General features: G+C 40.0%; 2 protein-coding genes across 3 annotated transcripts in view; one reads left to right on the plus strand and one right to left on the minus strand.

The window, feature by feature from the left end:
* The window catches only part of IQGAP2 (IQ motif containing GTPase activating protein 2), a 123,074-nt gene that overhangs the window by 86,894 nt on the left and 9,482 nt on the right, over positions 1-26,698 (plus strand). The window contains 16 exon segments of the mRNA XM_056514751.1: positions 259-422; positions 8,954-9,044; positions 12,357-12,518; positions 13,696-13,838; positions 14,808-14,978; positions 17,724-17,807; positions 18,476-18,547; positions 18,708-18,777; positions 19,082-19,290; positions 19,999-20,148; positions 20,941-21,104; positions 21,699-21,923; positions 22,534-22,674; positions 23,013-23,097; positions 24,548-24,780; positions 26,426-26,558. Of these exon segments, the coding sequence (XP_056370726.1) occupies positions 259-422; positions 8,954-9,044; positions 12,357-12,518; positions 13,696-13,838; positions 14,808-14,978; positions 17,724-17,807; positions 18,476-18,547; positions 18,708-18,777; positions 19,082-19,290; positions 19,999-20,148; positions 20,941-21,104; positions 21,699-21,923; positions 22,534-22,674; positions 23,013-23,097; positions 24,548-24,780; positions 26,426-26,558 (2,297 nt within the window).
* On the minus strand, positions 2,717-6,893 carry F2RL2 (coagulation factor II thrombin receptor like 2). Of its 2 annotated transcripts, none has more exons than XM_056514754.1 (2): positions 6,545-6,893; positions 2,717-4,804 (listed from the first exon to the last, which is right to left on the minus strand). In XM_056514754.1, the coding sequence occupies exons 1-2, from the start codon at positions 6,600-6,602 to the stop codon at positions 3,723-3,725; spliced, it is 1,140 nt and encodes a 379-aa protein (XP_056370729.1). In that variant the 5' UTR covers positions 6,603-6,893; the 3' UTR covers positions 2,717-3,722. The 2 variants fall into 2 exon arrangements, with proteins under 2 accessions (XP_056370729.1, XP_056370728.1); XM_056514753.1 differs by having other exon boundaries at positions 2,717-4,810; positions 6,545-6,883.

Consider the following 26,698-nt stretch of genomic DNA (forward strand, 5'->3'; position numbering starts at 1 on the left):
CCCTTTTTTGTCAAGGATAGTTTTGATTTTTAGGAAGAGTTTACATCAATAACAGTGACAGGAAGGAAAGTTGTTTAGCGTAATAGCCTCAAATGAATATGAGAACAAAAATAATTTAAAATCAGCTGCTGTTGCTGCCTCTGCTTCTTGTTTTGTGATTTTTCTGTTCTTTGTATTACTGCTTTGTTTGTATGTGATATTGGAAGACTTGCAACTTTCTTTGATAAGTGCATCTTTAGTAACTTTCCTGTTTCATAGGAATCATTGCAATTGGACACATTAATGAAGCAGTTGACCAAGGAAATCCTGAGAAAACTCTAGAAGCCCTGCTATTGCCCACAGCCAAGTTGCAAGATGTGAGACCACTAAATGCAAGGCATTATCAGGATGTTCTGCACCATGCCAAAGCACAGAAATGCAAGGTTAGAATTTTACTCTTGTTCTCTGTGAGAGCTGAAATGCCAATTCTTTTCACTTGCTTCTATGTCCCTGTCTGGTCTGCCAATATTTGCATTACCTTTGCCCAGTGAGGCTGTAAATAAGCCAGTGACAACAAACCGGCACTAAGTAATTATGCACTATAACTTATTCTGACTGGCAAAATGGATTCATTCTCAATGTATTAAAATTAAGGTATTTTCTGTGTATGTCTTGCTACTGCTGTAATCTCACTTATTTTAATTTCACTAGGTTGCTGTAGCTATTAAAAATATGGGCAGCAGCCATACTCACATAGTTGTGAATTTCTGTAAGGATACAATTACAGGACTGTTCCAGGCAGATAGCTTCAACACAGATGGAAAGTGAGGTTTTTGCCAGAAAGAAGTCACAATTATGGTGTTATTTAACATATCTCAGGGAGGTACCTTGAGGAGTCTCCTTATGTTGTTTTGTTATAGTGGAGTTTTGTGCATATTTTGTTTACAGCTTTATCATGCAATAACAAGCTCATGGTCTTGCACATGCCTTCAGTTTAAACCTATCTCAGCAGGATGTTGCTATCTGCTTCCTCAAAAGCAGTGTCCTGGTTAGCATTACAGCATTACAGCTCAGGGAAGCATAAACAAAGATCAGCCTAGCAGCTTGCAGGATGTGACTGAGCACAAGGTTAGCTAAAGCTGCTAGCACAGCGCTTAAAATGTCCAGTGTCTGGAAGACACAATTAAAATTCACATGTTGTGTCCCCGTCATGGTGTTGGGGAAAGTCTGCAAACTTTGGCTTGTAAAGTATCTTCCAGCATTTGTCACCTCACCTGGGGTGCCTGCTGTGAAACTATGTGTCTCTGTAATCTGCTGTCAGAACTTTTGAAAGGTGTTTGCAGAAGTCAATTTCTCAGCAGGGTTGCCAGGTAAGGGCTGGTTTCACTGAACCCTCAGTGCTGAAAAGCCTTCTCCCTCACCATGTGTGCTGGGGAGGGTTTTGTGCATCCTGACTTCACCTGGCTGGATGGGCTGGGGTCAGTACTTGTGCACAGAGCTGGTGCTGTACAGTGCTGGCCCAGGACATGCCATGTGTGTGCACAGTGAGCCAGGATGTCCCCAGGGCAGAGAGCTACAGCCCACAGGTGCCTGCAGACAGCAGTGCTGCCCTGCCTCACTCCTGCCAGCTGCCCCAGTGCTCCCCAGACACAAACCTGGTGCCCACTCCCATCCTGGTGTGAGTGTGTAAAGAGGAAACAAATGAATGTATCCAAATTCTGGAACAAAAATTGTGCAATCTCTTTGAAGTCTTCTGAGGTTTTTTATGTTCCTAGAGACTTTTGCTGGCCTTTATCTTCTGAGCTATTTTGGTTTTGCACTCTCTTGACAACTACTTAGAGCACCTTCTCTGGGAACCAGAGTGTTGCTCCTGTTTCAGAAGAGAGCAAGACACAGATCTCCCAAAGGAAACACTCAGATACATACTTATTCTTTACAATGATCAATCATAGATATGACCATTCTTTGGATAAAAATATGATTTAGACTGGCATTTTTGTAAAAAAAAAATCCAAACACAATTGTAAAGGTAGTGCAATTTCTGAAGTCTGTCTATTTTCCACTTTTTCTGTTCCCTGTTTATAAAGCAGATCTGTTTTAGTTTGTGTTCAGCATGTTTTAAGAGTGAGCTGTGGCAAAAGGAAGTATTTGATTTACAGGGATCAGATAGGTCTCGCTATAAACTTCCTGCCACAACATCTGGAAAAACATACATGTCAATCCTAGTTACTTACACTAATCAGCTTGCTGTCACTTCCCCAGAGCTGTGGTGATTTGGGGGAGTCTGCACCCAAATTGCCAGCACCCATTACAGGTCCTCATCTCAGATCTGACCTATTTGTTCCTTGCTTGAAACTGAAAACACAAACCTGGAACTTATTTTGTCCTGTAAATCTTAGACCACAGCTTTTAACAGTTCTGAAAGCCTTTTCAACCCAAATGTATTCAGGTCCCAGTAAAGAGAAACCCTGTGCTAAGGGAGCATATTGTGGATGATTGGAAAGCTAAACAGATGGACCAAATTATTGTGTTTGGTTGTTAGGTTTTTTGTGAGCTAAGTACAGAGGTTTTAGTTAGGCTCACATTGTTTATATTTTTCAAGAGTTGTGTAATATTTGAATTATTTCAGAGTTATCTCTAATTTGCTCTTGTGCATTTTGAAGGAAGGGCAGGATTAAAACTAACTTAAATAAGAAGCAGAAGAAATAGAAAAAGGGGAGCCTCACCAGGCTGCAAATTCCCTTGAGGCATTTTCCAATAACCTTTTTTATTTGTTTTTTTACAATACTATTATCAAAACAACATAAAACATTTTTATCCCCACTTACATGCTGCAGTTACAAATTCAAATGACAACCACTGGACTAATTTTCTAGGAACTTATATGTAGGCTTTGAGTTTCTGTAAAGGTAAAAGTTGACCCAATGTTTTACTAACAGTCAATGGCAACACGTTGCAGCATTTGTAACACTGTAGGTATTTCCTGTGAGGATGTGGAAATACAGAATACTACAAAATAGCTTCCCCGTTTTGCTTACCAAGCAAGAGTAATAATACATGCCTGGATTCACAGTGATAAGGGTTAGCTCCCAGCAATCCCGTGGGTGAGGGGAGGGCAGGCGCTGACGAAGTGGAAGAACAAGTCTCCAGTGCAGAGCTGGTTAAGCAGCCTCATGGTAGCCCTGGAAGAGTCAGGGTCGGCATCCACGGCTGTAGATTTACTGTTCTGTGAACCTGTGGGGACTCTGTACTTCCATCCAGGGCAGGATTTGCTCTGGACTGCTCCCAGGCACGTAGAAAGTGCTTTTACTTGTTCCCATTTTCACCAGGCCAAAAACTTGGTTTTGTATCACTGTTCCTGCAGTGATTTTTGGCTGAGAGCTAATTTGAGGTGTCACGAATTGCCCTGGAATTGGTCTTTGGATGCTGAGTCCACTTCTGGTATTTAGAGGCTGCGGTGACTGATACTCTGACAGCTTCTCCATGGCCAGAAAATCATCTCAGAAGGAAATGGAGGTGCAGATCTACTTCCCTGAATCTGGATACATAGGTGTTGCAATACGTGTAATAAAGTTATAGAGCTGGAAAAGTGTACTTTTGGAGATATTCCTTGTATTAGGGGAAGTAAATTTAACTGAGATTGTGTTTTCTAACACGTTTTACTTGAAGTATAAATGTCGCACCTGAGATTTGTTTCTGTGTTAATACTATACAAAATCATAATTTCCATAATAGAAATAAATTCATTTTTCCCTGGATATTTTTACCATTGTTAGATAACTATTGGATTGACTTCTAATTTTTGACATTAGAAAATAAAGGAAAGGATCAAGGCAACTGTTTAGGCTGCTAAGACATAAAGCAATTAGATAAAAAGAATACAACCCATCTGTGTTGTAGTAGTAATAGTTGATGTGATGGATAATAAGGATGATATTGCTTGGCACAAAGCAGATAGCAAAGATGGTGAGGATCAGAAGACTGACTTTGACATACCAGAACCATTCCTGAGTCTTGAGTGTGCATATAATTGAGACGTAGCAGAACACGATAGTCGCCAGCGGCACTACAAACCCGAACACGGCTAAGGACACGTAGTAGTAGAACTGGAAGGAGGACACGGCCTCGCAGGCGCTGTGCACGTCGTGGCAGGTGTAAATGCCCAGCTGCTTCACGTGGTAGCTTTGCTGCATGATGGCCAGCGGGAGCATGTAGAGGAAGACGCAGGCCCAGACGGCGGCGCAGGCTGCGGTGGCGTAGGCGCGCTTGGGCAGGCGCTTGTAGGTGAAGGGGTGCACGATGGCCACGTAGCGGCTGACGCTGATGCACGTCAGCAGCAGGATGGAGCAGTACATGTTGCCGTAGAACACCGCCGTGGCCGCCCGGCACGCCGCCTCCCCGAAGATCCAGTTGTTCCCGTTGATGTGGTAGGCTATTTTGAAGGGCAGCATGATGCAGAAGAGCAGGTCTGAAACGGCCAGGTTTGTGTAGAGGACGGCAGTGCACACGGAGCGGATCCTGAAGAGCAGCATCCACAGAGTGATGGCATTGGATGGCACGCCCAGTAGCACAGCGCTGAGGTAGATGGCAGGTATTAGCTTGGTGCTCAGAGAGCTGGTCAGGTACTCCAGAGTTGTGTTGCTCACTTCTGTTAATGTGGTGTCATTTGACTTTTTTGAAGTGCATTTATTTTCTCTGATATGGATGGTTGTTGTTTCCCCTTCTATAGCATAAGGGGGGATGTAATCATAGTCTCTTGCTGAAATTCCACGGAAAGTTTTGATAAGAGACACAGTTTTAATTGCAGAGCCATTTAGTGAAAATTCTGAAGCTTAGAAATAAAACAAAGTTAAAATTGTTAAAAAGGAGAAACTGCTGTATTAACAATATAACTACCTGCAGGAACAGAGAAAGATAATAATCTCTGTACAAAAAAGCAATATAAGTTTAAAAGACTTGGGAACATTCTCCTCTGCTTTGGGTGTTCAAATATGCAGACAACAGTCTTCAATTATCATTTCACACCAAATCTTGAAAATTCATCATTAGCGTAGTGTTAGCTGATCTTTCTGCATTTGGAGTGTTTTCAGTAATCTTTGGTGAAAAATATCAGACACTTCTGTAGTGGTTATGACCAATGGAGGGTTTTTCCCAGTAGCAGGGATGTTGGTCATTCATCATATAAGCAGTCTTTGTTTAGGCTTAGATCAAACACCATTACTATCCTTGTCACGTATGAAATGTGCGACACGTAAACTTCACGTATGAAATGCGTGACTACAAAAGATGCAAAAAGCACCATCTAGTCTAGCACAGACTGAAACTTTTAAATTAAAAAATTGGAATTACCCTTAGTGTTTTGGTCTCACATGTGAAATTGTTATTCTTCAGCTTCTGACTAAAGCAAACCAGATCTTTTCAACTTCTCGTACCCGAGCAAGGGCAGTGTCTTGAAAACAAATGGTTGGGCAGGGATTAGGTGTAATTTACTGGGAAGTGAATCAAACTTTTCAAGCAGCATGAAAATTGTCAGTAGGTAAATATTGTCAGCACGTGGACAAAAACAATACTATTTTATTAACACCTGTTCCTGTCTTTAGTGGAGAAATTTGTAAAGACATCGACATTTCCACATGAAGAACAAATGTGTTCAAACTGCTTTTTCAAGCCATGTGATGTAAAACTGATTTTGCACAGTAAACAACTGTGGAAGTATTTGTGTCATTTAAATTTTCTTACCTGCATTTAATGCAAAAATACTTACTGTAAAGCCTACAGTATGCACCATGAAACTGGAATTCAGAAGCAAACAGAAATATGAAGGAAAATCTTTGGTCTTTTTTTTGCCTGTCCATATTTGATTAGAGGAGTTTTATTAATGTTCACTGGCAGATTTACATTAGGATGTTCTAAAATAATGAGTAATAGACTGATCATAATTTTTAATAGGTTTTTGAATGATTACTCCAGAAAACTAGTTTTAACCACTCATTGAGTCATATGTGTACCTGCATGGGCTGGCATGTGTGTGGATAGATAGATAGATTTAGGTATAAACACACACATAGATAGATAGATAGATGTATAGATATATATATATTTAGGAATACCATCTTTTCAAAATGAGTTTCGTTTGAAAACAGTTTTAATTCTAGAAAGGAAAAAAACCCCACGTTAATTATTTGATCATTTCCTTCAGTTATTTTTATCACAATAGTCATCTGAGCATTTCCTTTTAAAAACACCATCTGTGAAGCTGTAGAACAAGGCACTACAAGTTTAAAGTTATCATATCATTACAAAAATACTAGATCAGACGTGTCCTCAGTAAGTGCAGAAAGTTCCCTTAAATGTAATTCTTTATGGAAAATGACTGGCAGAGGTAAGGCATCACTGAAATTAAAGAATAAAAATCTGCTTAAAAGGAGACATCCTGGAGCAGTTTTCTGTAATCAGTACATGTATGTACAACTCATTTCAAGTTCACTGCTGGTAAAGCAACAGCATTATGAAAAAGTCCACATTATTGACTAAATATGGAATGGATACAGAAAGGAGGACTCACCTGTAGTGCAAAGACTGGAGGTAAGAAAGAGCAGTCCAGTGAAAAACAAGATCTTCATTGTAGTGTGTGAAATCCAGCCAGCTGAACAATGGTGCTGCTCTAGTTCATCTTAAAGAGGCATTTTGTGGGGCTTTTTTCCCCTCTGTAAGGGACTAAAGAATGATTGATCTGTCCTCCAGAAGCATCCTGTAAGCATGAGGTTTATGGTAAGGAGCTAATTTGCTCTTTGTCTACTACAGCAAGAGGGTGTGACGTATCCAAATATGCACACATGACTCAGTTTCAGCCTCAGCCCAACACAGATAAAATTACTTTACAGCAGCAATTTAACTCCTGATTTTCCACAAGCCTGAAGCTGATATGTGGAGTTCTGCTAGAATTTTTACATACAGATATTTGGAATAAAGGTGTTGTCAGGAAAATTCAAGGGGTGTGTTTAGTAAATCCTCAAGGGTCTAATCCAGAGACCAGAACGTCGTGTGGCTGAACTCTGTACCCTTCTCCAGGGAGAATCCAGACTTGCAGAACGGTGTGATGATCTCAGTTTAGCAAAAGGTGAAGATGGAAATAAGCCACACATACAAACATGCCTTATGAAAACTGCATTCTGTTTTGCCTTTTGCCTCCCTACCCACTGTTAGCTGTCTGGCTCCTTCAATCCACCTACTGCCTCCCCTGAGTCAGTTTCCACCCTTCCACAGAGTGCAGCCTCTAAAACCTTTCCCCTATTTTCATTTGCTGTTTTGTTGATCACTTCCTTTTTTCTCTGCCTGGCTTTATTTTTTCCTTTTTTTTTTTTCTTTTTTTCCTCCTTTTTTATTTTTTTTTTCCTTTCTGTTTTTTCTTTCTTTTCTCTTTCCTTTCTTTTCTTTTCCTTTTTTCCTTTTTTCCTTTTTTCCTTTTTTCCTTTTTTCCTTTTTTCCTTTTTTCCTTTTTTCCTTTTTTCCTTTTTTCCTTTTTTCCTTTTTTCCTTTTTTCCTTTTTTCCTTTTTTCCTTTTTTCCTTTTTTCCTTTTTTCCTTTTCTTTTCAACAGCAGCTTGTTTCAGCAAGCAAAGCTAGCCCAAGTTTTGGTCTGGCTTCCAGGCTAGACCAAAGGCTCAGCATAACCTGTACTTGGCTCCAGAGCAGTACTTGTGTCTCTTCATGTATTTAATGTGTAAAAGCTGGATACCAGATGAGGAATTTTTTTCAGTTCCCCAATGTTCTTCTCAAAATGCAGTGGCAGATTGGGAATTTATTAAACATTCTCTCAAGTGCTAACTCTAACTCTCACTTGGTAGAAAAATAAGCAGTATGTGTCCACTGTCCTGTGATTGTCTGGCACCATGTTATTTATGTATTCTGCTACCTTATTTACCTATATGGTGCAAACTGAGAAGTTTGTTTTTAGGGTTTTTTACCTTGATTTCTCTTTGTAGTTTCTGTGGATATCAGATTTATTAGATCTTTGGCATGAAGTTCAGTGCTGAACCAGGCATACTCATTGCAAAGCTGCTTCTTTTTCCACACTGTTTTAGTTTGAATGTGTTTCCCATTAAGTTTTTTCCCTGAAATACTTGTGTGTATGTTATCTTAGATCTCTCAATCAATACATTCCAGCTTCTCTCATCATTAGTCTGTTATAGGCCTGGCACTCCTATTTCCTCTTTAGCATGGTTTTCCTACCCACCTACTGGATTAGATTTTAAATATTGCTTTAACCCTGTTTTATCTGGTGAAGTGCTGGTATCACCAGTGAACCTGGGCAGTAGGGATGGTTACTGAGGATGTTGAGCCCACTCTACCACACCTTCTATTTTAACTTTGGTTTAGTGTCATGCACTTTAGGCCTGAAAGAGGAGCAGTACCTATTCTGCTGTTTAATTACACAGATGTTTGCATCTGTGAGCAAAGTCATCATTACTAAACCTGAGCTGTCTTTCTCATGTTAGTTTTCACTGCTGTTTTCTAATGTAACACGCACTTAGATATACACAAGGGTCCTTTCCAAATAAGGGATTTTGAAAGGAAGCCAACTTCCTGCAGTCTTCTTCTACTCTTTCCTACTATCACAGTGCTGCCTGATAAGGTGTGATTTTATGTGACTCAGACTACTGTGCCTACATATCACGGAAATAAAAATGTTTCAATTTTTATTGATCTTTAGAATAATGAATTCTATGCCAGCAGTATCACAAATTCTCCTGTTCTTCTAGACATCAAAACTTTCAGGGCTTTGTATCTGAACAGAATCTTTTTAAGTCAGTAAATAGATTATGAATGTGTTCCACTGATGGTTTTAAACAGTCAATCCTTTTTTGTGTTCAAGGGCTTTGCAAAGCAGAGATTCTATATTGGAGCTCTATTAGTGTACTGAGACCACTCTTATTATTCAGTTTTTTCAAGCCTTTTTACTGTTGTTTTTCCAGGAATCTCAAGATGAATCAGTGCTCCTTTGGCTGGATGAAATACAAAGAGGAATTCATGACAGCAATAACAACATAAAAGAAGCAGCAAACTGTAAGCATTTACCTGTATCTGCACTGCTCTTGTTTTTCTTAGTCTGAAATTGGTAATTTATATATTCCACTTCAGGGAATGTGGAAGCTCTTTAAGTACATGAAAAGAAATGAATGAGTGTTCTTTGTCATGCTAAAACTGAGATGACTTAAAACTTCAGGAGTGGTGTTAGTTCTATCTATAGTGGTAATCTTTAAGGTGTGGCTAATAATTCAGGATTTGGTTATGCAGGTTAACATCATGACCAATCTTTTTAATGTCAGTGTATCTTCATGTAGCTCCTGAAATATATGAATGAGCAGGGATATGCTGTTCAGGAGCTTGTTTTGCTATATATAAGACTAAAGCCTTTATGCATGTTGTAAGGGCAAATTTTTATGATTACCACTTTGCTTGTTCATATTTCTTCATATTCTTTCTTTCTTTCTTTTATGGAGTGCTGACAAACAAAAATCAGGAACATATTAACTTTTAAAGCACTGTACAAGGAATACTAGGTCTTTTTGAAAAGTATATGCTCTTCCAATCTGTAAGGAAAAGGAAATCTGTAGGAAAAATGCTGAGGTTTAATCTGTCAGAGTGCTGTGTCCTGAATGCACTCAGCACCTGTTGTCAAAGCTTTGGTTTAATATAATAATTTTAGAAAGCTATTCATAATACATAATAAACTTTGGCAAGTAATGTAGGAGCAAGCACTCTGGGCTTGTGGGGCACACTGGAGAGCAGGGTGACGTCCCTGCCTGTTCCAGCCCAGACAAGGCACTGGGTATTGGTCACCTTCTGCTTCACTTGGCTTTGGGTGAGTCAGTGGCCTTCTGTGGCACTTCAGGAGCTGGTGAATGCAAGTGCTGGAGTCAGTGCATTCCTGCAGAGCTGTGTTCAGCCATCCCTGGTGCAGGGAGCCCACAGGCACATCAGCAGTTACTGCTTGGGAAGTGGTGGATGGAAGAGAACACAGCTGGCCATCACAAATCCCTGCTACAGGAATATAGCATTTTGTGTTACTACTACCTTAAAATTGATCTAAACAACTAAATGTCATCTTCATGTAACAAGGCAGATACTGAAGATGGCTGACAGTATTTTTGTAGGTCACACATCTGTAGAAGGCTCTGGGCTTGTGTTTTCTGAGATAGGGTCAGATACACACATTGTCTCAATCAAGCTTTTGTACTGAGGAGTGTACTGATACCTTCTTTTGTGGAAAAACCTGCTTCCCATGAATGCTCCCAGAGCCATGAGGAAACATGAACACAGAGAAGGGAAGGAAACACATAGCTTATAAATGGATTTGAGTTAAACCTAATGAGCAACTTGAAAACACCCTCATTTGTGTTCACTGGTGTAAAAGCATTAAGAAGATGCATCATAAGCAGCCTGCAGAAACTAGGGGAGCATAATTCATATAGCAATACCATACAATGTTGCTAATGGTAAACCACTGGTCCATCCACTACCTAGTCATTGTATTAGTATATTTTCTTATAATCTGTGTTGGTAATAAATGTACAGCTTTTCACCATCAAGGATACTCAATGGAATTGTTTTAACTTTTCACCTTTAGGAAAAAAATACTAATCTTGTGTACTCTGCCCTGTGGCTTGAAAAGAAGCACTGTCAGCACAGCACATTCTTAAAAACATCTAAGGTTTTGCAGCTAAAACCTGAGATTTAACATTTCCCCATGGCACAGAACCTGATACTTCCTATAACCAACACATCCTGCCTCAGGAAGTTTGCATGTTTTGTTCACGTAGTCTAAACTTTAAGTTTAGCTTGATCACAACTTGGAAAGAAACTTTTATTTGATCTATCACACAGGCACTATTTTTTAAAGGCAAACAACTCCAAAACTTTTGCAAGGTGGTCAAAGATGCATTTTTCAGTTTGAAAAGTGGTTTTGAGATTGCTGCAGTAATGGCAGTAAATTAAGCAGTAAAATAAGAGAAGATACTGGCAGTGGCACTGAAACAGTCTTGATCACTTCCAAACTAACTTGCATGCCTTATATAAATACTAAATTATACAGTATTAAAATTCTGAAAGGCTTTTACAGCCTCCCTGTCAGTAAAGGACTCTGTATCTTATTTAGGAAGAAGTGTTCACTAAGTGCTGGTGCATTTCCTCCCTCATCATGGTGCTTGCTGTGTGTTTTGCATCACCTTGCTTCACTTGTTGAATGAGTTCAACCATTGTACTCTTTATCTAAGTGGAGAACAAAAAGAGGTCGGCCAAGTATCAGCTGAATGGCCTTCAGGAGAAGATTTGAACAGACTTCAGCCCTGCACAGGAAGAGTCTTTCAAAGCAGGAAGTCTGTGTGTCCTGAGAGAGTCCAAGTTATAGGAAAAAGCTGATCTTTGGCCTTGTTGAGAGTTCAGGCTTATCACACCAGACAACTGTGGCTTTGTATATCACAGCTGTTTAAAAGGGAGGATGGGTGTGGAAAAGAGCCCTTTGCAGTGCTGATCTGGTACTGGCATCCCAACTGCTAGAAAAGCAGACTGGAGCTGACAGTTTTCTGCAGTTGAGGGTGGCTAATCCCCAATTATCTTATGATTTTCCAGGGTCCAAATGGCCTTTCTCTAGAGCAACAGCCAGAGTATTAATTGCTAGCACTTAAAATGAAAGGAATATTTTCTGCTGAGTTTAGTTTTTTCCCTAATAAATACTTTTATTATATTTTCCTCTGAAAACACAGGCATAATTAATTAAAAGATGAGGAAAAGCCAGATGATAGTGGACCTACATAAACGAATCTTAGCTCATGTTTCCTTTTGTCTTCGTAAAAATATCTTCAGCACTCTTAAATACATGATGAAAGGGAGGAAGGAAAGCATTCAAATACTGCTGAACAGAGTTGATGAGGCACATGGGGCTGTGTATGAGTTTGGGGCCAGCAGCAGCCAGCTGTAGTGTGTGGCTTCCCAGTTTTTTCTGCTTCCTTGCTGCTGAGTCCAGATGCCTGGATATCACAGTGCCACAGCAATGGTAGAAAGACATCTCCAGTACACATGTGTCTGTTTCAAAGCACAGAGAACAAGCAGGTTGCTGTCTGGCAGAAGTCTGGACAGTGGTGGTATTGCTCATCTGGCTGGCAATGTATTTTTGATTGATCTCTTACTGCCTAGCCAAAGCTACCCATTCCACCTAAATCAAACTAACAACAAACTGCTTCTAGTACTGAAATCCTTGCCTGCTTGCTCAGCCTCATGGAGTGACTCCTGTACATGGGCTTCTGATCCTGCATGTGTTTTGGGTCAGCTCTGTGTATACGAGACACTTCATTTTTCAATGTTATTATTTTACACCAGTGGCTGTTGGAATATCAATGATTAACAAGAGTTTGGAGAAAGGTGATTCACAGCCCATCCTGATGATACTACAGTCAAGGTTTGGATTACGAGTCATTCCTGAATGTGCTGAAGCCTACTTCAGGAACCTCTCTGAAGCCAAGAACATGAAAACTACAGAAGGTAAAAAACTTCTTAAACAGGACAGTTCCACATGTCCATATCAGTGAGGCAACCAGAAAGCTGGAACAGGAAGTTTACCTAAAATCACTGTAAATTGAGGGAGGCAGCTGCTGCTTTAAAGTCTTTTGACAAATGTTATACTTTTCCAAGTGCATCTTACGTGACTTTGTACTGTTGCACACATAATGCAGACCACATTGAGTGCTGAGAAGCAAGTCTAGTGATTACCAGAGTCCATCTGAGGCTTTCTAGAATCTCAGACCTGCCTCTGAGCGACTTTAGGGCAGCTTCTCTGCGACTGTCAATAGACTAGTCCATTCTCTCAGAAAGGCATATTACTCACTGACAGTTCTTCTTCATATTAGCAGATGCAGAGATGCACACATCAATCTTACAGATTGCTGTCAAAGATCAAGGCAGCATCTAACAATGCTCACAGCCCAATTATGGGCCCTGTGCATTGCCAGAGCAGCAGTTACCAGCAAAAGCTGGGGCTAGAATCTCTTCTTAGCAGACGATGGGATGTTTTGTTATGTTAGAGGTGCAAAAGCTGGTCATAACTAACAGCAGCCAAGGGTAGTTAATGGCTACCAAAAAAATTGCTGTGTAGTACCCGTTCTTACTGTAGATGGGCATGTTTCACTTTGCAACATGAGTATTTTGAAAGCCTCGCTAGTTTTATCTTGGGGCCTTTTGTCCATAAGGAAATGAGGCTTTTCCTGCCTGTCGGGATGCAGACCAAAGCAACAAACAAGAAAATGATGTGGATATAGGAAATGTTGGGGAGGAGGGGGGGTAAGAGTCGGTAAGTCCAGAATTCAGGCAGAAGATAAGAAATATATTTTTTATAAATACAGTATTTCACTTATGAGTGATGATGTAAGATGGAGGACACACATTTTAGAGCACTAATTTGGCACGTTAGGGTTTGGAGAGGCTAGCAGAGGATCTGTACCAACCTCATAACTGTTCCACCATTTTGTTCTAGAGGAATGACCCTTATCCACCTAGCAGGGTGTTTTGAAAAACCTTACTACAAAATGGCCCAAGATACATAGAGATTTTGTGTGTCAAAGGGCTTCACAGCAAGTACAGGGAGGGGAAATGAGTAGGGAAAGCTGTAATTTATCAGTGAAACAGGACACAAATCTGTACTAATGGTATGAACTGCTTTTAGGTTCTAGTGAAAGTCCATGGATTAAACTTGTGATGAAAACCATGTATGATTACTATTACAATGTGGAAACTGAGGAAGGTACCTGTGTTGCCCCCAAAGGAGTTGTACCAAAAACATCATGGTTAACTGGTGAAGAAATCCAGGTAGGTGGCTAAAACATTGGCTTTTATTGCAAAAGCAGCATAAACATTTGAGAGAGTGTGAGACATGAAAATATGAAGAGTCTGTGGTGGGTGAAACTGAAGGTCACTTTATCAGTATCTGCTTCTGACAAGAGCAGCAACTTAAGTCTAAGCAGACAGTGATAGCACAGCCTCCTGCCTAATGTCTGGCAATGATTTAGGGATTTCCTTACTGGAAGTTACAGCATTTCTTTTAATGACCATCAGCAGACACCAATGTAGGAAATTCTGACTGCTTCCATATCTTTTTATTTTATAGAACTTTGCACTGACTTATAAAAATTTTATGATGTATTTATGAGCAGGTGGGACCATAATTTTCTGTTTAAATCTAATCCTCTGACAGCATTTTTTTATGTCCATATTAAAGAGGATGAGTGTGCTATTTTAGCTCCTTTGCTGTAGAGGTTTTGCACTAGTGTGAAATATAACTTTCAAGGAAAGCAAATCACACAAGCCTCATTTGTTCTATTCTATTATTCTGATGCAGCTTATCTAAGTTACAGGCTTACTACTCTACACAAAGGACTTGGGTCAGTGTAAGTCCTTCTGACATTCTGAATGCAGCAGTACTTGTGTGTCCTTCTCAACAGAGAACTTGCTGATTTAGTTAGTATTTCTAGATGTCTGAGTTGTACAAGACACTTCTCAGTTTAGGAAAGCATAACCCTGCTAATATATATAAAGTAGAAAGGAATACTGTCTTAAAATAACTTACCTACTTGAATAGCTGAAGTTTGAAAGCTGTTCAGTTACTGGTTGTGTAGGGCTCAGCAGTAACAACATAGCACTTCTTACTGATTAAAATGTATGGGTAAATCAGAGGGACTTGGATCAGGTGAACATAAACTGCAGAGACGGAGAGAACACAGTCCACATTCCAGGATGGTTTTGTCTTTTAAATGACCTTTTTCCATCATCTCTCAACAGAACATTGCTGGGCAAGTTACAGCAGATTACAATCGAGAGCAGCTGTGGCTTGCTAATGAAAATCTGATTGTTGGGCTGCAAGCCCGAGCAAGGGGATTCTTAGTCAGAAGAAACTATCAGGAGAGAAAAGCCTATCTTCAAAACCAGGAGCCATCTGCCATCAAAATACAGGTATTGTTCTAGAACAAGAAGGCAATGTGGCTTGGGCAGCTTTTTGCATGTAACAGGTGACATGACTGATTACTACCACTGGTAAAATTCTCGAACAGATCTGTCTCCCTGTTTTCAGCAATGGCAGTTTGAAATTCTGCATCTGCAAATATGTGATTTCACACAGCAAATATCCAATTTTAAAAGAATCTATCATATCCACCTCCAGTGTAAGTTACTTGGGGAAAGCTCATTAAGCACAGCTCTGGCTTTGTTCTGACGTGCTCAGATTTTTTGTGGTGTACCTAACTATGCACAGTACAAGACCAGAAGATATTTGTTAAGTATCGAAACAAAAATTCCTTGGCAAAGCATGACTTAAGAAACACATTCCTTACTAGACTGTCCCTAGTTGGAAGTGGTTTGTTTCTGCTCCATGAAGTCATAGCTGAACAGGGAGTGGCAGCTGCCCTGGTGTTCTTTGGCAGTATTTCTTGGATGTTCCCACTTTGCTGAACTCCAAAAGGTGTACAAAGGAAACGTTCTGCTGAGGGTGCAAACACTGGCAGAGGCATGACACTGGTTTTAAATGATGAGATATCTAGCTCCTATTAGGAACAATTTATTCCACCACCTACTCACAAAAGGGAAGGAAAAATAAAAGAAAAATACATAAATTATTTTTATTTTAATCTACAAGACCTATATTTAACAATTCATTATGATAAATAGCTTTACCACTAGTAGTTGTTATTTGAATTGACTTTTCATTTTGAGCATAGTGTCCCTAGCCCAGTAAAGAACTGTATTTGAGAAATTCAAAGTATGAATGGGTTAAAAATATGGAGAAATATAGGTAAATAAAGTTGTTCTCTGTTTTCTTTCTATTGGCATTAAAGTAGAAATTACTTGTGGAAAGACAACAAATAGAGGACAAGGCTGGTGTCACTGGCTGATAGAGATGACAGGCAAAAGCAGCAGTAGAAGTATCTGTTGTCCCTGTCACTGTGTTCCCTGACAAGTGTTTATTTCTTAGCTAGCAAACAGAGTCAGCTGAAGGAATTATACTTGGACAAGAGGCCAGGGCAAGAACAACGTAGGTCCCAATAGGTAAGGGACAACTTCTGGATGCAAGAGTGACAGAATGGGTGGGGCTGGCAGAGACCACAGCATGTCATCTGGTCCAACCTCACTCTTCAAGCAGGGTTATCCTGCTTGAGCACATGGCACAGGATTTAATCCAGATGGTTCTGGAATATCCCCAAAGGCTCCACAAGTTCTCTGGTCAGTCTGTTCCAGTGCCTGGTCACCTGCACAGTAAAGAAGTTCTTCCCCCACATTCAGATGGAATTTCTTGTGCATCAGTGTCTGCCCATTGCCTCTTGTCCTTTTTGCTCAGCACCATTGAGAAGAGCTTGCTCCACTCTCTTGATACCCTCCTTCAGATATTGATAGACATTGATGGGGTCCCCTCTCAGTCATTTCTTCTTGAGGCTGAGCAGGCCCAGCTCCCTCAGCCTTTCCTCATAAGAGAGATGCTCCAGACCCCTCATCATCTCTGCAGCCCCTGCAGCCCCACCCCAGGAGCTCCATGTCTCTCCTGTCCTGAGGAGCCCAGAACTGGACACAGCACTCCAGGTGAGGCCTCACAGAGCTGAGTGCAGGGGCAGGATCACCTCCCTTCACCTGCTGGCAATGCTCCTCCCAATGTCCCCCAGGATCCCATTGGATTTCTTGGCCACCAGGACATGCTGCTGGCTCATGGGCAGCTTGTTGTCCAGCAGGACCCCCAGGTCCTTCTCTGCAGAGCTGCTCCCCAGCAGGTCAGCCCCAGGCTGTGCTGGTGCCTGAGCTTGTTCCTCCCCAGGTGCAGGACCCTGCCCTTGCCTTTGCTGAATATCACAGGGCTCTTTGTCCATCTCTCCAGCCTGCTGAGGTCCTTCTGAAGGGATGCACAGCACTCTGGGGTATCAGCTGCTCTGCCCAGCTCTGTGTCCTCTGAATTTGCTGAGCAGGCATCTGCCCCTCCACCCAAGTCATGGATGAATAAGTTAAACAGCACAGCATTGAACCTTGAGGGACAGCACTAGGGACAGGCCTCCACCTGTGGCCAGGCCCTGTGCCACTGATTTTGACCCTCTGGGATCTGCTGTTCATCCAGTTCTCGATCCACCTCACTGCCCACTCATCCAGCCCACACCCTGAGCTGTCTGAGGATGTTATTAAGATGTAAGGATGTTATTCCAACGATCCTTACTGACATCAAGTAGAGAACACACTACTCTCCCCTCACCCTTACATGCTTCCTTTAGCAAACTCTCTGTAACTATTCCTGATCATCATCTTGTTATCCATGTGGATATGGTCTCCAGATTGAGGCACTCCATTGCTGTGCCAGGGATGGGATGTGAGGTTGAGTAATGGGCAAGAGCTGGAAGTAATTTATGTGGGATGAAGCCAGTGACTGGGATGCTAAGGATGTGGGTGTACTGTTGGTAAGATTAAGGATGAATTCAGGAGGGTGAAGGAAATAGCACTGGACAATAAAGTGTGCTGAGATTGGTCAAAATTAACATGAAATGTATTAGGGTACCTTAAAAAGTAGAGGCAAGCTTACTTATACTTCAGTTATCTCTTTATCACATTGGCAGATTTTTTCTACAAGATAAACACTGTTTAATATTTGATGATTTTAGTGTGTTACATAGATTTAATAAATATTAGTTTCTTACTAGGGATAATTGTCTCCTGCCTTCTCTAAAATAGGCTTTCTGGAAAGGATTCAAACAAAGGAAGAGCTATGTTGACAGATTAAAGGTGCTTCAAGGCAATGTTGCTGCTATTGTTAAGGTAAGAATGCCCAATGTGTTTTGGGGGCCAAGTGTGTTTTATCCTTTGACAAAATCCATCACCACATGTGAATCAGAGACTTTGGAGCACAGGCCGGACATTTTACAGAAATTTGCATGCCACTGAAAGCTGTTCAATTGACGACTTAAGCAAATTGCTTCTTGAAAGCTCTATGTTTGACTTTCAACCGGATTTCCAGAACTTAAGGGGCTCTTGAAAGATATTTCCTTACATTTCTCTTTCCAAAGCTAAACTAGAAAACATTTGGGATGGCAGTGTATTTTCCTTAAAAGCTGTCTCTCTGTAAAGCACTCACTTTTCTAAGATGCTGATGGTACCATTATGCCACGATTGGATTCCACAGATGGAATATTATTACAGGATCCCCTGTTTTTGAGGGAGACTGGTTTACAATTGAGACCTGAGACCTCAAGGTAGAAATGTTGCACACAGATGGTAGAAACTTTATGTCAGCTTGATTTAGTGGTTTAGTGGGAACCCCTTTATCTGGTCACTGGCCAGTAGGAGCCTGGTGGCACAGTCATCTATGGCCCTGACATGAGAACACCATGCCTGCAGAAGTAGACGTTAAAAGTAAATTTAAAACACACACACAAAAGTTTGTGCAGTGTCCCTTAACTTTTTAAAAAATTTTATTTTATTTTTAGATTCAGTCATGGGTCAAAATGTGGCTAGCAAGGAGAGCTTACAGGAAACGCCTACAATACTTCAAGGATCATGTAAGTAATTTTTCTCCATTCTGAACATGAAGCATTGAAGTATGGTAGCATGACTGCAGGAGCAGTTTTGGGAAACAGGAAAGAGGGTGCAAATTTTCCAGCATATTTCTGAGCAGAAGTGTTGCAACTAATTCTTTTGCCTAATCTTCATCCCTTTCAGAATGACCAAATTGTGAAGATACAAGCATTTCTTAGAGCAAACAAGGCCAGGGAGGACTACAGAACACTAAGTAAGTAATAACAGTTGAATGTTTTATGTCTGGGGACATGTATGTTACTGTGTTCAGTCAGGGATTTTTATAAGTTTCACGTGAGATTTCTCAGTTTCTTATTTAACTTCAAAACCGGTGCAAGTGTTTGCAACACAATTGCTCTACAGCTGGAACTATTTTGCATAGCTGTACTTTTAAAGTGTGCCAAAAATATTGTTAACTGGCATAAACTTCAGATTTTCTGCATAGTGATCCATTTCCTGAGGGCTTTAGGGGAGTTCAGTATTACATCAACTAACAAGCCTATTTTCTTCAACTACAGTTGGTGCTGAAAATCCACCCTTGACTGTTCTGCGCAAATTCGCCTACCTCTTGGACCAAAGTGACTTAGACTTTGAAGAAGAACTGGAAGTAACGAGGTTAAGGGAAGAAGTGGTTACAAAAATTCGATCCAATCAGCAGCTGGAGAAGGATTTGAACTTAATGGATATAAAGATTGGATTGCTGGTGAAAAACAGAATCACTCTTCAGGTCAGCAGGCTCTGTTCAGGCTCCCTTGGTAGCATGCACTGAGCATTTCCCCATGCTGAAGGAACTCAGGGTTACACAATCACAGCTGAGGCTGGAAGGGATCTCTGGAGGTCATCTGGTCCAGACCCACTACACAAGCAGGGACCCAGAACAGGTTGCCCTGGACCATATCCAGATGGCTGATTATCTCCAACAATGGAGACGCCACAATCTGAGCAACCTGTGCTAGTGCTCAGTCACCCTCAGTTGGTCAAAATACTCCTGGTAAATTAAGCACTATCTTTGCATATTTCTACCTTGTGCTAGATGCTGTTCTGTTTCCCTGAGTTGTATGTCACTGTGTTTTGGTTGTTGTGGACAATAGTAATTATTTGGCAGATTTAAAGTCTTTTACTTCTTTTCTGTGTTAGAACAGCGTAAACTTCTGATCATATTGAACAGCTTGTTCAATGTTAATAATGAATTAGTCTGTATAGGAGATCAGGCCTCATACAATCATTGTTGGCAAGCCATACTGGTGAAAGATAAAGATGTTAAAAAACTGGGTAGTGAATAGAGCAGCAAAATTAAGTAAAAGTAGCTAATTAATGCACTTGGAGTAATAGCGCATTTAACGTGGTTGGGAAAATGTTCATTTTTCCAATCTGCCTATTTTGTGAATATATAATCCATTTTTTAAATCCAGACTTTTTCATCATCTTTCTGCAGGATGTGGTACTGCACAGTAAGAAACTTAACAAAAAGAGCAAAAGTCAACTGGCAGAGATGGTTATGGTTGACAAACAGGGCATCAAAGGTTTGAGTAAGGAGAGAAGAAAAAAATTGGAGGCTTATCAACATTTATTCTACCTTCTACAGGTAAATTTTAATGCAAAAATTAACATGGAAGGAAATTTTTGAAGAAAAACCAGAAATATGTTGTACTGCTTGTTTTGTTTTAATGATTGTAGTAGTGATTATAAAAATATTTCCAAATAACATGCAGACTGCAGCCGACACTATGATCAATTTCTAATACCTCCTGTAACTGAGAAAATCTTTGTTTTTAAAGTGTGTAGTAAATATGGCTGGTTTTTCCTTGGATATACTTTAGTCTGTACTGAGCATTTCTCTCCTGTCTGAGGAGAAAGGTTTATCTCCATACAGTCCACGTAAATTACTGTCACTAGTAGCATACATTATATGTGGTGGAAGGGGAGTAGTCTGCAATGCAGTTCACAGAATATGATGTATCTGTTCTTGTGCTTTTTTTATCTCACCACACTGACATTTTTCCAGAAGCATTTTAGATCCTCCCAGGGCAGACGCCCTCCAAAGTAGACATGAAGTATACAAAGTTTTCTTGGTAGATACCTATTGTCGTATGGTAAACTCTAATTGTCATCAGATACATAGACTAGATGCAGAGAGGTACTATCCAGAGACTGCAGATAAAATGCTTAATGGAGCTTCTCACAGACTGTGCAGTATTCCATGTTTCTTATGCATTAGGATTTGAAGAAAAGTAAAATCTGCGTAGAAAAGTGACATATATCCGAGTCAACATAACTGCTTTAGGCATGAACAAATGTAGAGACCTGCCCTCAAAGTGAGGGCAATTTGTCCTGGACAATCATATGCAAGTCTTTTTTTTTTTTTTTTGCTTTGTAGACTAATCCCACGTATCTGGCAAAGCTGATTTTCCAGATGCCACAAAACAAATCAACAAAGTTTATGGATACAGTAATCTTCACTCTATACAACTATGCCTCCAATCAACGGGAAGAATACCTGCTTCTCAAACTCTTCAAAACTGCTCTAGAAGAAGAGATAAAGTATGTGCAATCACAGAAAGTATTTAGCTAGTTTGTGTTTTAGACAGTTCAATGAGTGCTTAGTGCTTAAAGGAAACTGGTGGTTAATCTTTAAGCTGCCACAAAATTACATACATGATTTTATTACAAGATAACTTTGTTTTCTGAATATTACTCTTATACTCAAGTGATTGCTGATTCAGGAAAAAAATAATCTTTCTATGGCAGACCATACTCCTCTATGAAAAAACAGCTTGCAAAAAGATGCTAGGGCTTCTTGGTTTGTGCTTGAGTATGCTTTATGTAATCTTATGTTCTGTAAGTGCAGATTGGTAGCTTATCCTGAAATAAGGAAATGCTATTTTATGCCTTTAACAGATAGTGGCTGAAGGTATGGGGTCTGAATCAGGTATAAATTAGCTGCCACGGACTATGCTATGTTCTGGGACATTACTATAACTTATGCAGAATTCAGCTAGTTGTCTCTATATATCACCTTTTTTTATATAAAGGCCTTAAGAAACAGACCAAATAAAGAGGTTGCAACATAGAAATAGGGCGGTTTTAAATGTGTAGGGTTTGAAAATATGGATAACTCTTCTGTTCGTGCTGCAGCTCTAAGGTAGACCAGATTCAGGATATTGTTACTGGAAACCCCACTGTCATTAAGATGGTTGTCAGCTTCAATCGAAGTGCTCGTGGACAGAACTCCCTGCGCCAGCTCCTGGCCCCGGTGGTGAAGGAAATCATGGAGGACAAGTCTCTCATAATCAACACTAGTCCTGTGGATGTTTACAAGGCATGGGTAAACCAGCTAGAAATGCAGACTGGTGAGGCCAGGTGAGTGAGGAAGCTGGATATATTGTACCATACACATGAGGAATCCCTCAGTTCTGCTTTCCTGTTATTCCTCTGACAAATTGTACTGTACTTGTGCCCCTTCCCAGTCTTCCTCCAGCACAGAGATTTTGGGGAGAGATGCTTGACAAACAGGTGCTTTAACTTTCCTGAACAATGAAAGGATCACTTTTGTTGACATGACCTTTCTAAGTCAATTACTTAATCTTTACAAGTATAATAGATTATGCCAAGCAGCAACTTCATCTTTTTCTCAAGTTTTTTACTAACATCATATTAGTAGTGTCCCAGGCTTTTGATGAGCTGTGCTGGGATGGGGATGTGGGAATGCATGCTTTATATTTTTATTCTGCTTTTGTTATTAAGGGAAGGTACATGATAACATGTGCACCCCCAACTAAGCAAACTACTTACCTCCAAAGAAAAGAAGCCTAAGCATTTAGACTTTTAGTAACAAAACCCAGTTCCAGGTGTTTTTTTCAGACTTTTGTTCACTGATGGCCCTTATGAAGAAAAAAAAAATAGTATTTTATTCTAAAATGTATTTAACCAGGTTTAATGTTTGTTTTTGGTTTCTTTTTTTGCTTTGTAGCAAACTGCCATATGATGTGACCACAGAGCAAGCACTGACACACACAGAAGTGGTGAATAAACTGGAATCCTCTATCCAGAGTCTGCGAGCAGTAACTGACAAAGTTCTCACATCCATATTCTCTTCTCTCAATATGATGCCGTAAGTGCTGAGTTAGGACTCTCCGAGCAGCAGTTCACTTGAACCTCTGTGATTGGAGATCCTTTCTGATCCTTTCCATGCTTGGAAAGACTTGTGATGCTCTCTCAAATGAGTTGCCCAGCAGAGGGAGTGGTTTCTCTGCCCCACTCTGCTTTAGCAGCCTGGCAAACCTCTCCCTGTACTTGAAATGTTTTGTGTGTTTTTTCCATTATCACCTCATTCTTGTGTTTCAAGGGAGTGTGCAAAAAGGCAGTAACTTAAGCTAACTAGAATGATTGTTTTGTGTTTTCATCTAAGTCTTTTCCAATATTTTGCCTTTTCATCTGTTCTACATGTAGTTATGGAATGAGATACATAGCCAAAGTTCTGAAGAGCTCACTCCACGAGAAATTCCCGGATGCAACAGAAGATGAACTATTAAAGGTAAATTTCTTAGGGCAAATTGCCAACAGCTTTTTGTTTTAATGCCAAAGCGGATTTTTATTAACACTAAATATTCTAAGGAGCTGGGAAAGCAGCATTTATTGAACGAAATTGTTATTTCTTACTGAGTTGCAAAGGGGCTGAGGAAGGGGAGAAGGGAATTCTGTTGCCACAATCAAGGTGTGTTAATCTGGGTGCCCAGCAATTCTTATGGAAGAGTGTGCTCAACCTGTTTTGGATAGTAACAGTACTTAAAAGACTGGAATTTATCTGAATCATTCTGGGGCTTGGGTTGGTGGTGAGGTCCTTGTCATTACCAATTCTTTCATTGAGAAAACTATAGTCCTCTTTTTTTTTCTCCCCTATCTCAAGTTGTTAACATGTTAAGAAATTGTAATTTAAATCCAATTAAGAAGGTCTCTAAAAGAAAAGTTTGAGTAGATTATACTACACTTGGATTGCATTATACTTAAGATGCTTGTAGAAGTTGTAGAAATGGCATTTATACAGACTGAAAAATAAGGTGTGAATAGCAAGTATGGTACTGGCACAGTGGCTGTTGTTACCCTACCACTATAAGCCATGGTGTCCCTTCAGAGGACTTAGGAGAATTGCTCCACAAGCCTTCCAAACAGCTGACATTTGACAGCCCTGTCAAATTAGGGCTATTTTGCACTTAAATAAAGACTCTTTTATTGGTGTTTAATTACATGGTTCTAAAAGTACAAGGTTTTCATTTTAACAGAACTTCCCTATTATTCTTCACTGTCCATCACTCCAGTAATACAGATTAAAAAATTGCTCAACACATTAAAAAAATTAGATAGCAAATGGAGTACCCACTTGAAAGCCTTTAAATGTGTAAGTTGGAAATTCTGCAGGTGCATGCACATATGCTAAAGCAAATTGCAGAAAGCAAAGTCCTGCCTGTTTCTGAGACCAGGAATTCTTTGAAGTTGCAATCTTCAAAAGCTGTTGTAACATTGTTACAGAAACTGCAGTTTGGGAAATCTGTTCTCCAGATTTCTAGAGTCCACTTTTGCAGTTCAGTCCCTTTGAGAAATAATAGGTCCCCTTATCAACAAACGCATTAAATGCTGCCAGTACCTGCAGCACTTTGGAGAATGAGCCTTGGGAGCAGAACCTTGTGAAATTTGGAAGAGTTGTGTTTAACTCTATGCCTTGCATTAGCTGAACTACAGCAGTATCAAATTGAAATGTGGTTGTAAAAGCCCATAACTGATGTTCACAGAGGCGTTGTAGGAGGATTATCATATAAAAGACCACAGGTTCTTCCAGCTAGCCCCACAGGTAATGTGTGTCTTGAGGATTCTTCTAGCACCAGTTCCTATGGTCTAATTTAGGAGTAGAAATGATTGGTCACATTTTGTAAGGTGTCATTTCTGTATGCAAAGGGGAAATCTCTTAACTGCTTTTTCTGTTTCCTTAGATTGTTGGCAACCTGCTGTACTATCGCTACATGAACCCTGCCATAGTTGCTCCTGATGGCTTTGATATAATTGATATAACAGCTGGGGGCCAGATACACCCTGACCAGAGGAGGAACCTGGGCTGTGTGGCAAAAGTCCTCCAGCATGCTGCTTCTAACAAACTCTTTGAAGGAGAAAGCGAGCATCTGTCATCTATGAACTCTTACCTCTCACAGACCTACCAGAAGTTCAGGTATGCAAAGCCCTCACAAATACCTACAGTGTAAGAGCTTTCCCCTGGGATGAGTAAGGAAGGTGGACTCCTTGTTGATAGGAATTTCCTGTTCATGGTTAAAAATGTTGAGTGATGGCAAAGAGAAATGCTCCCTGACAAGGAGCTGGAGCAGGAGTAACAAGTTGTATTTTAGCTTGTGCATTAACTTGAGATCATCTCTGCTGCCTTGGTTGCAGTTCCTTGCTGCAAGCACAGACTGAGAACATACTGAGGTAACTCATTATCCAGCAGAATCAATGTCTGCTTTGAACATTTTATATGAGGAAGAGAAAATATTTGTCAGGAAAAGGTTGCACAGCTTGTTTTATTCTGTCATCTTTGCTCACAGTTTCTATATAGATATTATTATTTTATCTTGCAGTCATAGGAAGCTGCATGTTTTCCTGCATTCTGGGACACAAGTTCATTGGGGTTATTGCCCATTTTTGGGGGTGATTGCTATTACTTTGTGGTATTGTTGGGTTTTGCAACAAATTTGCACTCAGAATTTCTGTTTTTACTGTCTGCCCTTCATGAAAGCAGATGCACTGTATATTCATATAATGGGTTTCCTTGAGAGATGTCAACCATGGACACAGAGATAATTCAACTTAGTAATTTCAATGAGGTATTTAGGGCATGACAGAAACATGAGGAAGCTATAAGGAAGAAAGTGTTATAGCTAGAATAACAAATGTTAATAGAAGTGCTACTCTAGTCAGTCCTTGATTACTACAAAAGGAAGAATCCCTCCCCTAATTAAGCTTATTTAAATATCTGTATGCGTGTGCTCTGTACTTTAACTAAGCCCTTCTTAGACAGCAATGGTGGCTGCCTTTAGCTGCCTATTTCCCTTTGGAACAATATTAGTAATATTTAGCTATGCTAAAGCCATTAAGCCTACCTAGATCTTTTACTTGGCATTTATTAACCTGTGCAGAAATTTGTCCACACCCTTCCTAAGTCATGAGAGTTACCTCTCCAACTTCTCCTGCAGCAATATTTAGAAGTTTGCTACCTTTTGGCAGCAAATTAAATTTAAATTTTTCCTGCTATTTCATTGCATACCCCACTTGCCATTATTTTTTGGACTTCACCAACATTTCAACTACACTCTTCATTTTTTTTCTCACAGGATTCTTGTATTTATACACAATACTACATTTTGTCTTGTTTTGAACAGCTCATCTTCTTTCTGACAGTAATGTCAACATTTGTTGAATGGAAATTTTGTATGTCCTTTCAATCAATTTCTTCTCACTACACCTCATACTGCAAAATGCCTTCCTAAAATAAGAGAGAAATACTTTTAAAACTATTAGGGCATTAAATATATATTTCTCTAAGTCCTTAAAATTTACCAATTTTCACTCCTTGTTTAATAAGGAGGGGAAAAAACCCAACCCCTTTAAAAGTCTTCCATCAGCTACCCAGGAAAGAGAGCACTTCATCATTCCTATTGGCACGTTGCCTTCAAAAGGCTCCTTGAAACATTGAGGGTAGATTGCAGGTTGTAAGAGAAACATAATGCATGTCAAAGACTTGACTGTGGCTTTTTTTATACAGGCTAAATAAAGTGAAATTTAAAGGGACAATTATTGAAATCTTTCTCATTTTCTCTTAGGAATTTTTTTCAAGCAGCATGTGATGTTCCTGAACCAGAGGAGAAATTCAATATTGATGAATACTCTGATATGGTGACCCTTAGCAAGCCTGTCATATATATCTCCATTGAAGAAATTATCAATACCCATTCAGTAAGTCAATGAAAACAGACTAGTCAATGGACTATAACATACAAATTATCACATATTTGCAGCTAACAGTGTCTGGGGAAAGCTCAGTTTTCATTCTTACTTCTGAAGTAATTTCTTCACTTCATCTCTGAAATGTTCTG

The sequence above is a fragment of the Oenanthe melanoleuca genome, chromosome Z, assembly GCF_029582105.1.
Source record: "Oenanthe melanoleuca isolate GR-GAL-2019-014 chromosome Z, OMel1.0, whole genome shotgun sequence".
NCBI lineage: Eukaryota > Metazoa > Chordata > Aves > Passeriformes > Muscicapidae > Oenanthe > Oenanthe melanoleuca.